The sequence below is a fragment of the Cebus imitator genome, unplaced genomic scaffold (assembly GCF_001604975.1).
Source record: "Cebus imitator isolate Cc_AM_T3 unplaced genomic scaffold, Cebus_imitator-1.0 Scaffold0, whole genome shotgun sequence".
NCBI classification, from domain to species: domain Eukaryota; kingdom Metazoa; phylum Chordata; class Mammalia; order Primates; family Cebidae; genus Cebus; species Cebus imitator.
The window spans coordinates 8,594,699-8,612,280 of record NW_016107315.1 but is presented as its reverse complement, the minus strand read 5'-3'; the positions used below and the strand labels follow the sequence as shown (position 1 = coordinate 8,612,280).

Genomic DNA, 17,582 nt, shown 5'->3' with positions numbered 1-17,582 from the left:
TGTATCATATATAAAAATATTTAGTGTATTATACAATTCTTTAAATACATTAAATATGTCATTTTTATATATGAACATGCATGTTCCGCTCCTCAGTTTAAGAAATAGAGAATTACAGGTACCTTAGAATACCCGAGGTGCCTCACTTCCACTGTATGTCCCTCTTTAACGCCCACCACCTCACCCCTAGCTAATACCAATCCCGAATTTTAAAATTTTTAACTCTTCACTTTCTTGCTTTTCTTTATAAATGTATCATTTCCGCATATATTTTTAAACTATAAATTATCTGGTTTTCCTGTGTTTGAACTTTCCGTAGGTTGAATTATATTTCAGGTATTCTGTCTTACTTTCCTCACTCAGCAGTTTTTTTAGATTCAGCAGTGTTGATGGATGAAGTTATATTTCACTCCTGTTTCGCTGCTGCATGATACTGCCTTATATGGAATGAAACTTGCAATACAGAACTTGGTCTGTGTATCATACCACTGCTAATGGTGGTTGGACTGTTTTGTGCAATTGTGAACAAAACTGCTATGAACCTTCTTGCACATGGTTCCTGACAAATGTGTCACCATTTCTTTAAAATGTGTACCTAAGGGTAGAATTGCTCGATTGTAGGATACACATATGTTCAACTGTCTTGAGAAACGCCAAACTGTTTTCCATAAGCCTACACTCCCACTAGTAGAATTGAGCGTTCCCATCACTCTACCTCTTCATCAACATTTAGTACTATCTAACTTTGAAATTTCACCAAACCTGTGGGTATATAATGGTTCATATTGTGAGTTAAATTTGAATTTCAAGACACTTTAAAAATTTTTTTTAAATTTTTGCAGGTACATAGTAGATATATATTTATGGGATACCTGAGATATTTTGGTACAGGCTTGCAATGGGTAGTAATCAATTCACGGAAAGTTGGGTATGCATCCCTTCAAGCATTTATCCTTTATGTTATAGGCAATCCAATTATATTCTTTTAGTTATTTTTAAATGTTTACATTATTATTGACTATAGTTGATTTCTTAATGAAGTTTATCATGTTTCATAGGATTGTGAATCTCTGTGATTAAATCCCTGTTTGTGTCCTATGCTTTTATTTTTTCTAGATTTTTTTTTTATCTTTTCTTGATTTGTAAGGGGTTCTTTAAACATTCTTCATACTACTCCTTTTTCAGCTATATGTATTCTAAGTAGTTTTTTTCTAGTTCTTGGCTTGTTTTGTTTTTATGGTCTCTTTTGATGAACAGAAACTCTAATTTAATGTAGTAAAACTTTAATGATCTTTCCTTTACTGCTGCTATTGCTTGTGGTGTCTCAGTACTGTTAATGGAACAGTCCATCCTTTCCCCTCTGATCTGTAGTGCACTGTCCATCATAAATCAAGTTGTCGGCCAGGCGCGGTGGCTCACGCCTGTAATCCCAACACTTTGGGAGGCTGAGGCAGGCGGATAACCTGAGGTCAGGAATTCAAGACCAGCCTGACCAACGTGGAGGAACTCCGTCTCTACTAAAAACACAAAATTAGCCGGCATGGTGACACACGCCTGTAATCCCAGTTACTTGGGAGGCTGAGGTAGGAAAATTGCTTGAACCAGGGAGGCGGAGGTTGCAGTGAGCCGAGATTGTGCCATTGCACTCCAGCCTGGGCGACAGAGCGAGACTCCATCTCAAAAAAAAAAAATCAAGTTGTCATATATTCCAGGGCCTATCAATAGGATCTTTATTCTGTCTGTTGGTCTGTTTGCTTTTAGCTGTGCTGGTTATTTACTTCCTTTGTTACTTTAATTTTCCAAGTCTTGATATCCAATAAGGGAAGCCCTCCTACTTTGTTCTTTTTCTGCAAGAGAATCTTGGCTATGATTAGACTTTCATTCTTTTATGTAAAGTTTAGATTGAGCCTGTCAAATTCCACAGAAGTATCTATTGGAAGTTTAATCAGAACTACATTGAAACTATATGTTTACCAGTGTCTTCCCTCACTCTTCCTTCTTGGATTTCTGACCTTAACATCTGAAATCATTTACCTTGAATCTAAAATATATTATTTAGAATGTATTTTCTTTAGTGAAGGTTCATCTGTTGGGGGGGGGTTTGTTTGTTTTTGTGTGTGTGTGAGACAGGATTTCACTCCTTGTCACCCCATGGTGTGACCTCCGCTCACTGCAGCCTCTACCTCATGGGCTCAAGTGATCCTTCTGCCTTAGCCTCCCAAGAAGCTGCGAGGACAGGCATGTGGCGCCGTGCCCAGCTAATTTTTTGTAGAGACAGGGCTTCGCCAGGTTGCCCAGGCTACCTAGGTTGCCTTGGCCTCCCAAAGTGCTGGTATTACAGGCGTGAACCACCACACCAGATTATTAGATCTTATTTGTCTGAAAATATATTTATTTCAAGCTTATTATTTTAAACCTGATTTTAACAAGATAGTTTCATTTAGTATAGGATTCTAAGTTGACAGTTTGCCCTCAGTACTTTTTCTGGCTTTTGTTCTGGCTGTTGAGATGTCAACAGTAGCTATAGGTTGGTGTGTCATTCCTTATTAGATGATCCATCTTTTCTCTGTTTGCTATTAAGGTATTTTCTTTGTCCTTAGTTTTTTGAAATGTATCTACTATATGTAAGTATGGATTTCTTTTTATTTACTCTGCTTAGGATTTTGGCTTCTTAAATCAGTAGGATGGATATCTGAACGTTCTCTATCATTTTAGAATATTGTCTCTTTTTCATCCCATTCTCCCTATTTTCTTCTTTTGTAACTTTGATTAGGTGTATTTAGACCACCGGAGTCTATGTTCCATGTCTTTTCATTTGTCCTTTCACATTTTTTCTGTTTCCCCAGGCTAACTTTTGAGTGATTTTTGTTTGTTTGTTTGTTTATTTGTTTGAGAAGGACTTACACTCTTGTTGCCCAGGCTGGAGTGCAGTGGCACCATCTCGGCCCCCTGCAATCTCCACCTCCCAGGTTCAAGCAATTCTCTTGTCTCAGCCTTCCAAGTACTAGGATTACAAGCATGCACCATCATGCCCGGTTAATTTTGTATTTTTAGTAGAGATGGGGTTCCACCATGTTGGTCAGGCTGGTCTCGAACTCCTGACCTCAGGTGATCCGCCTGCCTCGGCTTCCCAAGGTGCCGGGATTGCTGGCATGAGCCACCACAGCCGGCCAGTTTCTTTATATCTATCTTCCAGTTTCTAATTGTCTCATCGTCTCTGATCTGCTGATTAACCCATTCTTTGAGTTTTTAATTTTAATTATTATATTCTTCATTTCTAGAAGTTCTCGGTTTTTAAATTTTCCTTTATTGTTTTTATAGTGTTTTCTTGCTATATTTCAAGCCCTTATTTTCTAAAATTGATTAAACATAACTATTTTGTATTATCCGACTGACAGTTGTATATCTAATGTCATCATGGGTCTGATTTAGTCATTTCTTGTTCTGTAGTTCTCACTCAGGATGCCTAGTTCTTTGGGGGATGGGGAGGGGGTGTTTTAACTGACCTTGTATTTCTGGAACCTGTTTTTCTAGGAACTCTTTGTGGCCTCTCTGCTAGAGGTGATTTTGTGTTAGCTTCTCCCCGTTGCCTGGAGATGCTACCAATCCAAGACCACTTTAAATTGAATTTTCTGCCTGAGGTTTTTAGGACTGTATAGGTAATACGAAGACAGTCCCAAACCCACATGAGGATCAACTTCTGTTTACAGATTCTCAGGAGAAATACTTTTCTTTCCTTCTGCACATCACCGTGGTCAAGATAGGCGAGTCACATTGTTTGTCTCTTCTAACCGCAGGTTTATTTCTAGTTCATTGACGATTCCTGTCTCGTTTGAAGTCTACTTCTAGACGCCCAAGATTGTTTAGGCTTTAGATTTTGCGTCGCATCTTTTGTGTATCACGCCATGCACAAACATTTATTATCACAGGGGTTCCATAGGTGCCCCCGGGGTGGAAGCTGCTTCAGGAACTGTGTTTTCCTAAGTTGGGTTTTGTTTGGTTTGGTTTGGTTTTGCCAGCTCAATATATTTTATATTCCAACTGACTTTTTCACTTGTTTTTCATCAGGACAATAATTCAGCCTCTCTTATCTGCTGTATTACCAGAAGCAGATTTTAATCAAGGGTTTAAAATAAATTTTTTTTTCTTTTTCTTTTTCTTTTTTTCTTTTCTTTTCTTTTTTTCTTATCTTTTTTTTTATTTTTAGACAGAGTCTCGCCTGTCACTCAGGCTGGAGTGTAGTGGTGCGATCTTGGCTCACTGCAGCCTCTGCTCCCCAGGTTCAAGCAAGTCTCATGCCTCAGCCACCCTAGTAGCTGGGACTACAGGCGCATACCACCAGGCTCAGCTAATTTTTGTATTTTTAGTAGAGGTGGGGTTTTACCACGTTGGCCAGGCTGGTCTCGAACTCCTGACCTCAAGCAATCCACCTGCCTTGGCCTCCCAAAGTGCTGGGATTATAGGAATGAGACATTGCACCCAACCTAAACTCAATTTCTATAAAAAAAAAAAAAAAAAAATCACTAAAAATGTGTAATATCCATGAGAGCATGACAGTAACAGGACTTATTTTAAGTACTGAGAAGGCTGACCTTTGAGAAAGGTACAGAAAGTCATCTTAACTCTTTCTCAGCGCTGCTGTCAGCATTACTCTTGTTGGAGTACATCAGGGCAGTGACAGCCTCTGAAAACCCACCCGGAGCATTATCTCTTTCTTAGAGGTGTTTTGGTAAACCAGTCAGCCACACATGAAATGAAAATCACCGGCTTTCTGTGATGAGTAATTTGGAATTCTACAATCAGAATTTTTGAAAGTCTCCAAACAACTTTATCAAGCTGGGCCGGGAGAGAAAATTGAGACCTGTCAACCACATGTGTATTTCTGAAATCTGTATACGTCAGAATTTCCTTGTCTATTTCTGTATTCCCTTTGGTTAGCATTGCCATTTCAGGAGGCTATTTGAGACAACAGTACAGCTCTCTCACTTTAGCTTTGCATTTCTGAGCCCCTCAACCCTTGCCTCAAGCAGCAGCACTGGAACGGGAGTCCAGAGACCTCTGTTCCATGTTCAGTGGTGCCCCTAACTAGCTGTGTGGACAAGAAGTGGAACTCCTTTGGGTCTCCGTGGCCCCACATGTCAGGAACCCAGTTACCTCTGAGCACCCTTTCACTCTGATTGTAATTCCTTCAAATATAGACAGCAAAGGTTTATGTCTATCTAATCATCTTTCCTGTTTTCTAACAGTCATGAAGATTGTTTTTCGTCACCTGCACATTTAGTTTCACCATTCCTAAGAGGTTGGCCTCCAAGTTGGGTGTGCCACCACACAGGACAGCAGGTGCCTTAGTTGCGTGGTCTGAAATACCAGGTTAATGATTAGCCAGGAATTAATGTAAGCAGGAAATCCACAAAAGAAGATATATAGATGATTAATAAACAGTTTTTCATACTATAAAATAATCAATAAACATCATACTGCAAAATGTTTACTGCCCAGCATGATGGCTCACACCTGTAATCCCAACACTTTGGGATGCCAAGACAGGAAGATCATTTGAGTGCAAGATTTCGAGACCAGCCTGGACAACACAGCAAGACCCCACTTCTATGATTAAAATTGTTTTCCCCTCACTGGCAAAGAAATATAAATTATTCAGCAGTGAGATGCCATTTTCCATGTAGCAAGGAAGCTAGCATAAGAGCAGCACTCTCATATATTGCAGGAAGTAGCTTGGAAAAATCTTTCTGAAAAGCATCTTGGCAATACATAGTGAGAGCCTTAAAAATATTCGGTTTTGGATGCACTAATTGCACTGCTAAAAATCTATCCAAGGAAATAATCAGAAATGCAAACTTATGCACCAAGATGTTCATGTAAGTGTCATTTTAAGTAGATAAAAATCTGGATACAATCTAAATGCCCCAAAATGCTGAGACAGGGTAAATCAAGTTTAATCTATCTACTTGGACCACACTTCTAAAACCCTTTACAATTAAATTACAAAAAAATGTTTAATAACATGGAGAAATTCATCTAAAGTAATGAGAAATAGAAAAAGCAAGATACAGTTTGGTTATCTTTTTCTTTATGTATACATGCACATATATCACATACTCAAAGCAAGAGAAAAGACTAGAAAAACTTATGCCAACATGTTAACACTAGTTATCTCTGGGTGGTGAGCCCAGTGTACTTCTGATTTTTTCCAGATTTTTTGCAATGATTATGTAACCTTATCATTTACAGTATGGTATATATTCTGAAGAAGGGAATGTGCTGAGCCTCCTGCCTTGGTTGTGGGTGTGGGGTAGGCATCAGCTTTCGGCTTCCCTCCTTCTGGTGGTTAGCACCAGGATGAAAGAGAGGGGGACACAGCACAGTGTGGGAACATGTCGTGGCCCATCTCCGCTGAATGAGATCAGGAAGCCTTTTCTCTCCCTTTGTGGGAGACTGCTGTAAACATGGAATCTTGTCACTTTTTGTTGGAGCACTGTAATGCGACTTAGACAATTCCCCAAACTGAATGCAGTTAACAGAAAGTGATGGCTTTCAGAAGCCAGCCACTGCTCAGGTGGCTCCCATGAGAAGGGCAGGCCGCCTGCTGACCATGGAGAGCACAGCAGGCCCCCATCCACAGAGCTTTCTCCTCCGTTTCTCTGATCTTGCCAGAAACGGGGCTACTGGGAAAAGGAACAGGAAGGGAAGAGAAGCTTTACTTGGGTCCTGCTGTATTAGGAAGCCCTCCTTCTGTGCTACTGTCTGGCTGCTAGGAAATGGAAATGGTGATATTTTAAGAATTATGTGACATGATGGCCCTGGGCACAGAACAGCCCAGAAGAGGAAGGTAAACTTAGTCTGATTTAATGAGAAGTTCAATTTGGAGCACATTTTCAGACCTACGGCCTTCAGAAATCTGCAGCCTGGTCAGCCACTGTCCCAGCAGGTGAGGAGAGTGGCATCGGGCTCTCTGGGGCTTCACGAGTAGGTAAATGTCATCTGCAGCAACAAGGTGGGGCTCTGATGTGTCCTGAGATTCTCTGCTCATATTGTAATTAGCACATTCCTTGTATGCAGTAATTTTTTTAAGAGCACTTAAAATAGCCAGTCAATCAATGTTCTGACTTTGCTTGTTTATCCTAATAGTTAGCACCTCCCTTCCCTCCCTCCTTCCCTCCCTCCATGTCCTCAGTCCTTCCCTCCCTACTTTGCCTTTTCCCCCCTGTGGGACAAATATGGCCTTCAGTGCCCAACAGCTACCAATTGTTGCAGTTTCTGAATTAGTGCAGTCTAAACTGATGAAGAAATCATGAAGCTCTCCCCCCAGTTTTTATCATTGTGCTTACATGTAGCTAGCTGTGCTTCAGTGCAAGCAAGCATGACCTACCCCCAAGGATGCACTGAAGGAGTAGGAAGAAAGCTGACTCAGATAAACCTAGGGACTTCTTCCAGGCAGACGCCCTGCTTAACACTCCCGCGTTTGATGGTCCCTGAGTCAGAAGGGTTTGCTAGTGATTTAGAGTTGCAGATTTTCCACTGTCTTTTGAAGGCCCCTGCTGTGCATGGTCACTGTGATGAATGAGTAACTCAGCTGCTTACACAAGTCTGTTCCCAAGTCCCATCTGTTGAGTGAATGAATGAGTGAACAAAAGGGAAACACATTAGCCCAATTGTGAATCTGAATAACGAACTTGGCAATGTGATGTGACCTCTGCTCCATCAGGCCTGGGTTCCACATCCAGCAGGGCCCTTGACGTCCTTTGTCCTTCGTTCCCGTGCACCATGTGCCTCCATATCACACTTGGTAGTCTTTCTTGTAGTGTTGATGGTTATTTATGAGCATGTCTTGAGCTGCCTGTTCTTATTGTAAGCTCTCCAAGTAATTGCCCAGTACTGTGTACTCAATTGTGATGCAAATACATGTTGAATGAATAAACAAGTGTGACTCATTCAGAGCTAAACTACACATGAGAGTAGACAGGGCCAGCTTCAGCCAAGGGAGTGAAAACCAGATTCCCAACGCCCTGTGGCTCATTCCCTGGCTCCCTGGAAGAGTGGAGGGAGTGAGCAGGCAGCGCCCCTTTCCCCGCTGTGAAATGCCATGCGAGCACTCATCAGGGCATTCCCCTGCTCTCCTTCTCTTGCTTCAGCTGCATAGGATCTTTCAATGCACCCCTCCCTGCAAAAAGGTGGTGCCCCTAGCTGGCAAGTATGGCATCCAGTACCTGCCCCTTTACTCAGCTCTTTCTTCCCTCCTCTCTTGCCTCACTTTGTCCTACCCACACTATCCCCCACCCCTGCCGTTGGTGGGTTTATTTATTCATTCACTGAAACAAGCTTGATTGCGTTTAAGCTTGATTGAATTAACATTACTGAGCAATTATTAGGAACTGGCGACTGAGAGTGGCCTCAAGGATTTTCAAGGCCAGGAGCAGTGGCTTATGCCTGTAATCCCAGCACTTTGGGAGGCCAAGGCATGATTGCTAGAGCTCAGGAGTTCAAGACCAGACTGGGCAACGTAGTGAGACCTCATCTCCACCAAAAATACAAAAAAATTAGCTGGGTGTGGTAGTGCACACCAGCTGCTTGAGGGGCTGAGGTGGGAGTGTCACTTGAGCCCAGGAGACTGAGGCTGCAGTGAGCTGTGATTGTGCCACTCCCCCACCCCAGCCTGGGTGACAGAGCAAGACCCTGTCTAAAAAAAAAAAAAAAATCATTCTCCTCCTCAGAGGAGAAAGACAGGTAAGCAGCTTACCTAAATACACCATAAAATGTAACCGCTGCCAGATACAATTACCGGCACTACGCAGGATGCATCAAGAAGGAAAGGTGACTAGTTCTAATTCTGACCAGAAGACACCTTCCCAGTGGAGTTGCCATTTGAGGTGAGCCAAGAAGGAAGACTAGAGTTTTGATAACAGTTTGGGAAACTGCGTGAGTAAGGACATGGAAGCACATGTAGGCAACATTTTGGGGGAGAAGAGGGAGTGGCAGGGGACGGGGAGAAGTCCTGGGTGGCCATGCGGAGGAATCTGGACTGATTGGGAGGAGGAGCTCTTCAAATATGACTACACTTTTTCTTTCCTTTCCTTTCCTTTTGTTTCTTTTCTTTCTTTTTTCCTTCTTTTCCTCCCTCCCTCCCTCCCTTCCTTCCTTCCTTCCTCACTTCCTCAGAGTTTCACTGTGTCACCCAGGCTGGAGTGCAGTGGCGCAATCCCAACTCACTGGAACCTCTGCCTCCCAGGTTCAAGCAGTTCCCTCCCTCAGCCACCTGAGTAGCTGGGATTACAGGCATGCGCCACTACGCCTGGCTAATTTTTGTATTTTTACTAAAAATGGGGTTTCACCATCTTCACCAGGCTGGTCTTGAACTCCTGACCTCATGATCCACCTGCCTTAGCCTGCCAAAGTGCTGGACTACAGGTGTGAGCCACTGTGCCAGGCCTACACTCTCCTTTCCTCCCTTACAGCTCTGAGGCACTGTTGTCAGGCACTGGTTTGGTTCAGTGATCGTAAACAGGCTGACTCCCCAAGGGCAGGGATTGCTTTGCCCAACATTATATCCCCAGTGCCTAGCTCAGTGCCAGGCACATAGCAGGCACTCAAGAAATACTCACCTAAAAAATAAGTGATACATTTCACATCATAGCTCTGTGCTTTCTGATAATATGGTACCAAGAAGAATTCTGAGACTCATTCTGAGCACCAGGAGAATGTCACTGGATCTCCAGAAAATGAATGCTCCCGCCTGGTGTCCTGAACATGAAATGCTTAGTGTGTTATCAGCAGATGTCTCTGTGAATCGATGGGTGACGTCTGGGTGGTTGTAGGCAAGGGCACTGGGGGTAGTTGGCCAGCTTTTGGCATCCCTGCTCTAGATGATCCATCTGAGATGGGCCCTTCTGCATTGCACCCCTAGGAGAAGACAGACAGTCCAGAAGAGCTTCACCTGTCCAGTCGCATTGTTGGGAACTTTCAGACAGTAGATGTCATCGTGTAACTAGCAGGCCGTGGTATGGGTGCACTGCTGTGGGCCTGCCTACCGGTTCTGGGGAAAGCATCCCATGTGCACATCCCCTGAGAGCCCTCACTCTGAAATGGTTAGAAGTGGGTTAGAAACACGCAAATGAGGGCCGGGCGCGGTGGCTCAAGCCTGTAATCCCAGCACTTTGGGAGGCCGAGGCGGGCGGATCATGAGGTCAAGAGATCAAGACCATCCTGGTCAACATGGTGAAACCCTGTCTCTACTAAAAATACAAAAACATTAGCTGGGCATGGTGGTGCGTGCCTGTAATCCCAGCTACTCGGGAGGCTGAGGCAGGAGAATTGCCTGAACCCAGGAGGTGGAGGTTGCGGTGAGTTGAGATCGCGCCATTGCACTCCAGCCTGGGTAACAAGAGCGAAACTCCGTCTCAAAAAAAAAAAAAAAAAAAAGAAACACGCAAATGAAACGATGGTGTTAGCAGTCAGGCTATAGGGGCCCGTAGTGAGGAGACAGTGACTGGAAGTAGGCAGAGGTTGATTTCATGGTCTGCTAATTGGGCTGAATGCCAGTTACACGGGTGTGTTTTATGTTGTGAACATTCATCATCATACCCCTAGGACTCACACTTTTCAATATGTGTGCTATACTTTAACAGTTTACCTAAGAAGTTTTAAAAGATGAGGCCGGAGAAGCTAGAGCCATAATTGGGCTGAATAGCTGGGGTTAGTCAGATTTAGGCAGGCTGCAATTCTGTCTGTTCTCGGAAGGTGGCAGTGTTGTGCCATTTGATAAAATGCAAGACCAGAGAACAGGATACCTTGGATTCCCAGCCCCTTCTTCAGGCTTAATGCTTTTTTTTGATTTTTTGAGACAGAGTCTCATATTGTTGCCCAGGCTAGAGTGTTGTGGCATGATCTTAGCTCACTACAACCTCTGCCTCCCTCCCAGGCTCAAGCAACTCTCCCACATCAGCCTCCCAAGCAGCTGGGACTATAGGCGCACACTGCCACACTGGCCAACGTTTTGTATTTTAGTAGAGACTGGGTTTCACCGTGCTGCCCAGGATGGTCTTGACATCCTGACCTCATGATCTGCCCGCCTCAGCCTCCCATAGTGCTAGGATTGCAGGTGTGAGCCACTGCACCTGGCCAGCGCTGCTGATTTTAATCATCCTACCTGTCTTTATCTTTGAATCGAGATCATTCCTTCTAACTTTTGTCCTAAAAACACCTTTAAAAATTTATCTTGAGCAACCAAAGCCATGTACTGGTGATGTTTGTGAAGAAGGTCACTGGAGCTCCAGGAAATGAGTGCTCCTGCCTGATGTCCCGAACATGAAATACTTACGTGTGTTATCAGTGAATCATTCTTTTGAGTTTGGAATAAGTCCTGCTGAAATGCTTTACAACTGAATCAGGCAGATTCTTAAGAATAAACAACCGCAAATCTGCAATAATTTCACTGTGAAGGTCAACCTGTTCTTATCCTCTTATGAGAAAAAGTTCATATGTCACTATTTAGACAGTAAGATTATAACTAAAAATACTTTTTGAAAACAGGCACTATAGGCTGGGTGTGGTGGCTCACTCCTGTAATCCCAGCACTTTGGGAGGCCGGGACAGGTGGATCACCTGAGGTCAGGAGTTTGAGACCAGCCTGGCCAATATGTTGAAACCCTGTCTCTACTACGAATACAAAAATTAGCCAGGCATGGTGGCAGGCGCCTGTAGTCCCAGCTACTCGGGAGGCTGAGGCAGGAGAATTGCTTGAACCCAGGAGGCAGAAGTTGCAGTGAGCCGAGATCATGCCACTGCACTCTAGCCTGGGTGGCAGAGCGAGACTCCATCTCAAAAAAAAAAACCACACAAAATAAAAATTAGGCACTATAAATAAGTCATAATCCATGCATATTGCCACTAGGTAACAGTTTAAAAAGTGAGATCTATATGAACTGCTTTGGAGAAATCCATTCATACATTTACTGAAATACCATAAAATATACGTAAGATAGATTTAAATCCAAAAAATCTATAAAACCATGTGTGGGGAGGTATATATTTATGTATACAAAGGCATAGAAAAAAGTCTTCACTCTTTTGCAGGGATATATACCAAACTATTAATAAGAACTTCCTCCTGAAAGGAACATAGGCCTAGAAAGGAGGGGTAGTATTTGAATTTGAACAGAAGTGTTATAATCATGTATGACTTGTATGCTTTAAAACGTTTTTTTAGGCTGGGCTGGGTGGCTCACACCTGTAATCCCAGCACTTAGGGAGGTCAAGGTGAGAGGATCACCTGAGGTTGGTAAAACCCCATCTTTACTAAAAATACAAAAATTAGCCGGGCATAGTGGTAGGCCCCTGTAATCCCAGCCACTTGGGAGGCTGAGACAGGAGAATCGCTTGTACCTTGTACCAGGAGAAACTCTACCTCTCTAAGGCAACTCTCATGCCCTAACCTCCCAAGTATCTGGGATTACAGGCACCCGCCACCACGCCCAGCTAATTTTTTTGTATTCTTAGTGGAGATGGGGTTTCACCATGTTAGCCAGGCTGGTCTCGATCTCCTGACCTCAGGTGATCCGCCTGCCTGTTCCACCCAAAGTGCTGGAAATACAGGCTTGAGCCACTGCACCTGGCCTGAATTGATTTTCTTATTGCTTATTTCTAAGGAGCCATTTGTTTAAGCTGGGTTTATAAGTGGCCTCGGTCGGCCCACCTGCTTTTATGAGGGGGCAGCTACTTCTGCCCATTCGAGGTAAGGTCTATGTTGCTGTTTTCTCGATGTGTCATGTCCGACTCCTCCCCTTTTCCTGTCATCTTTCCTCAGGGAGCCTTTTCATAAGCTGCTGGCCCAAGGCCTTATCAAGGGGCAGACATTCCGCCTACCGTCTGGACAGTGTCTACAGAGAGAGGAAGTGGACCTCACAGGTACGAATGGCCTGTCCAGTCCCATCCAGGTACTCCCTGAGAGCCACTGAGGACACAGGTGTCTGCCTCTAGGGTGGGGGAGGATGCGGGAGAGGGACCCGCTGGCTGCGTGATCTCTAAGCCTCAGCTCCCTCTGGGCCTGCACCCCAGGAGCCTGATCCTGGACTGGCCGTCTGCTCCTCTGCTCCAGCCCCCTCCAGCCAAGTGTCACCTCAGCTTCTGGCAGGGTTTTCATTTGTATGTAAGAGTCAACTCGGGCATCACCTCCTATCCCAGCCCATCTTTGAAAGCCCTCCTCAAGGACAGAGCCCCCAGGCCCAAGAGACATTCTTCCAGAACTGGGGAACTCCCGGTGTTTCTCCCCACATGGTCTAGGGGCGCATTTCAGAACCTTGGGGGCAGCACTCTGCTTACTCCCAGCACCCCGGAACAGCCCCCTCTAGCTTTTCCCGGTACAGCACCTCCCCCTGAGTTCCCGGCCTTCTCTCCTGTGCCAGCTCTCCCAAGCCTTTTCCACTCTGCATTCTTACCCTTCACCCTTTACATTTCACCACCTTCACCCTAAGGATCACCAGATCTCCAGGTGCCATGATGAGATATATCACGTGTACCCAGCACACACGTGGAATATGTGACATATTAGAAGATAGGAGTGGGGTCAGGCGTAGTGGTTCATGCCTATAATCCCAGCGCTTTAGGAGGCCACGGCAGACAGATCACCTCAGGTCAGGAGTTCAAGACCAACCTGGCCAACATGGCGAAACCCTGTCTCTACTAAAAATACACAAATTAGCCAGGTATAATGGTTTGGGCCTGTAATCCCAGCTGCTTGGGAGGCTGAGGCAGGAGAATCACTTAAACCTGGGAGGCAGAGGTTGCAGTAAGCCAAGATTGTGCCACTGCACTCCAGCCTGGTCAACAGGACAAGACATTGTCTCAAGAAAAGAAAGAAAAGAAAGAAAGAAAATGGGTGGGGGCGTGCAGTATACATAGGGACAGCTGTGAGAAACTCCAGCCCTGTTACTGTTACATTTAGAAAAACAAGTGCGTAATGGGTGAGATTAGTCACACAACAACCCTGTAAATGGTAGGCAGCCTCTCCAGCCACGCATTAGAGAGAAGGTTTAGGGAATACCTCATCAAAGAAAAATATATCAAGGTTTGAAATGGTCCGTGGGAGAAAAAGAAGCTGGAGAGGCAGAACTGACAGTGTTTCTCCAGCACGAATGGGAGAGGGAAAGAGCTAAATTCAGGTGCACATAGAATTCAGCTTCACAATTAGTGAAGTGTTCTTTGTAATGGGCAGGGCTGCCCATGTATAGCCGTGCAGTTTGTGCACCACACAAAAGAACCCAGCCAGGGCTGTGATTTCATTAGGGCGGGAAATGCAGCCATTTGTCCAGTCATACATTTCAGGGCCACATCTGCCAAAAGAGAGCAACGTTTTCTAACTTCTCAACTTCTCCGCCCAGAAAGATACATTTCTCCAAATTGCACAACATGTTTTCAGGTCCAGACACAGCCTGGGGCAAGGTGGAGGGGCCAGTGGTCCCCTGAGTCTCAGCACAGCCTGGATAAACGTCTTCTGGGGCTTCAGTCTCCCCTTCTCTGCTGTCATGGAGCCAGGCAGTATTGTGAACCTCTTTTCTCTTCCCACGGAGACTTGCCTACTGGGTGAGAATACTTTTGATCGGCAAGGGCAAGCTTCTGTCTCCTTCATGGATGTAACATTCATGAAGTATGGAGTTGGCTTTTAGGTCTTCTCGGTCCCTTGTTAGTTTAGTTGCTGTTGGAGTCAGAGATTATTTGGCTGGAAGGAAAAGAAATGCACCCATCCCCAGTTGGGGGAAATAGAGCCAGGCCCCGCTGCCCATAGGAAGTCACCAGCCACTCCTTTTTCCTTCTCTCTTTCACAGCCCTCTAGTTCCTCTTCCTGCTTCTCTCCATTCCGCCCTGTTCTTCATCTGCCAGACTTGGATTCTGCTCTCCCCAGTTTCAGTGTACCGGGTGACCTTGGGTAGCCACAGTGGCAGGCCTTGCTCCGCCTCCTTAGGACCCGATGGCTCCAGTGCTCAGCAACACCGAAGTAGAGTTTCTGTGCCTCTTACCTCCAGTTCGTGAGGTGCTCTGACTAGTCCTCCCCAGGAGGGCTTGGCAACAAGGTCACCTCATCCAAATGTGGCCATTTAAGTCCTCTTCCATCAGCGCCAGCTAGGCAGTGGTATGGGAGTAGGGGAGGAGACACTTCCAAAGAACAGGGTGTAGGTGGCTGGCACCACAAAGGGACCATCACATTTACCATGAGCCCAGTAAGTGATTTCCACGTGCCCTGAGGGTGCAAGATCTTGTTTTGATGACTATAACATGGATGTGGGGACCAGGCCTCAAGGTGAAGTGCTCTCGGATACCTTGCTGCTCTGAGACCCTGACAGGTCAGGCTGCCAGCTTCCATAAGAAATCCTTAATCCATAAAGAAAATGGCAACCTTGTGAGTTTTTCAAAATTCTTTTTTACTTGCCTTTTTTGCAAATAAATTATTTATAAAGGGGGAAATTGTTTTGTTTTATAGAAAAAGCTGGCACAGGCCGGTATAACTATACCGTTTATTCATGAAGGTTTGTGGGAGGAAGGTGGGCCTCATTCATTTAAAAATAAAAATACTGGCCGGGTGTATTGGCTTACTCCTGTAATCCCAGTACTTTGGGAAGTGAGGCAGGTGGATTACCCAAGATCAGGAATTCAAGACCATCCAGCCTGATCAACATGGTGAAACGGCGTCGCTACTAAAAATACAAAAATTAGCCAGGCATGGTGGCGCATGCCTGTAATCCCAGCTACTTGGAAGGCTGAGGCAGGAGAATCACTTGAACTCAGGAGGCAGAGGTTGCAGTGAGCCGAGATCGCAGTAATGCACTCCAGCCTGGACAGGGAGTCTTTTAAACTCCGTCTTAAAAAATAATAATAATTAATAAGTATATAAATAAAAATATTTATGTACAATATAACATATAGAGGGAGAGAAAGCGGCTTGTTCAGTGAATTAGTGTGATTCTTCAAATGGACACTTTCCATCGCTCACCAAGTTTTTTCTTATTGACTCTTTCTGTAGAAGCAATTCAGATTCACACATACTATACCTGTGGATTATTTTGGCATCTAGGTTCTGTTCCTGTTCATGCAAAAACGAAAGAGGAGTTAGAGGTGACGTGGGAGAAGATGAGTAAGTCCAAACACAACGGGGTGGACCCCGAGGAAGTGGTGGAGCAGTATGGGATCGACACAATTCGGCTCTACATCCTTTTTGCCGCCCCTCCCGAGAAGGATATCTTATGGGATGTGAAGAGTAAGTCACCTTCCTCTTCCTGACCTGCTTCCTTTGTGATCTGCCCTGGACTTTGAAGGAACTTGAGGAAGGAAATGTCTCTGCTGAAGACAGTCGTAGAGAATTCTAGGAATCAGTTCCACAGCGCAAGTAGCAGCTTGACCAGCATCCTGCACCATTCTTAGATGGGTGTTGACAAACGTAAGCGAGCTTCAGAATCATTTGGGAAACGTGCTGCAGGTGCAGATTCCCAGTGCTCCCCCCGCGCCTGCTGACACAGCCTCCAGGGTGGGGCCCAGGAGGTGGCCCTTGAATAAGCTCAGCATCGATTCTGGTGCACACTCTACAAGGACCACGCTTTGAAAGTGGTTCCCCCGGAGACAGACTGGCTTCTGAGCTACACTCCTAGGCCTGCTATAGTCCAAAGAGGCCAGTTCCCTCTTTCTTAATGTACCCTGGAGTTTTTTTCTAGAACAGTGTCATTCTCCCTCACCAATCCAGAAAGCCCCGCGAGGGGCCTGGGCCTGGTGTTACCTGTGGTCTCTTTGTCACCCACAGCACCCTCCATCTCCCCGCTTAGGGGAGATTTGTCTCTCCAGAGTTGTTTAGCACTAAAATGACATGAAGTAAAATAATCCTGGGTATCTGGCTATTCTAGAATAAACCATCCAACAATCATTCATTTTTACTTCTTGTGATCTGCCCTAAGTGTTGTTGTGGGAAGAGGAAGTCAGATGCCTGGAATCTTGAGCCTTGTGTGAAGTATGCATGTCATTTGAGAAATCACTGTTTTTGTTTATTTTGATGTACTGTGGCTAGTGGGAAGTGTGGTCTGGAACAGTGGTCACAGATGCCAGTCCTAGAGCTAGCTGCCTCAGAATCACTGGGGATCTTGCAAAGCACAGACCAGTGGAGGTTCTGGCCCCCACCCCTAACCCAGGGGACAGGCTCCAGGAATCTTCCTAAGAAGCCTCCCAGAAGGTTCTGCTGTGCATCCAGGCTTGAGAATGCCCAGCCCAGTGGCCAAAGAGTACAAGGCCCTGGACTGACCCCAATTGGGCTACCGCTGTAACCCAGGGCCACCAGGTAAAGCCATTCAACTTTGCCAGTATATCAGATACCAGCTAGATTGGATGAGCTTGTGTGAAATATGGAAAACACACATACCTACAAGGACAGGGATTATGTCAAAGCATTTCATGGCCGGGCGCGGTGGCTCAAGCCTGTAATCCTAGCACTTTGGGAGGCCGAGGCGGGTGGATCACAAGGTCAAGAGATCGAGACCATCCTGGTCAACATGGTGAAACCCCGTCTCTACTAAAACTACAAAAAAAAATTAGCT

The 17,582-nt window shown here is 45.1% G+C and overlaps 1 protein-coding gene across 1 annotated transcript in view; it reads left to right on the top strand.

Annotated features, from left to right (window-relative positions):
- The window catches only part of LARS2 (leucyl-tRNA synthetase 2, mitochondrial), a 161,736-nt gene that overhangs the window by 110,813 nt on the left and 33,341 nt on the right, over positions 1-17,582 (top strand). The window contains exons 15-16 of the mRNA XM_017521971.2: positions 12,818-12,918; positions 16,079-16,261. Coding sequence (XP_017377460.1) covers positions 12,818-12,918; positions 16,079-16,261 — 284 coding nt within the window. The remainder of the gene's footprint in view (positions 1-12,817; positions 12,919-16,078; positions 16,262-17,582) is intronic.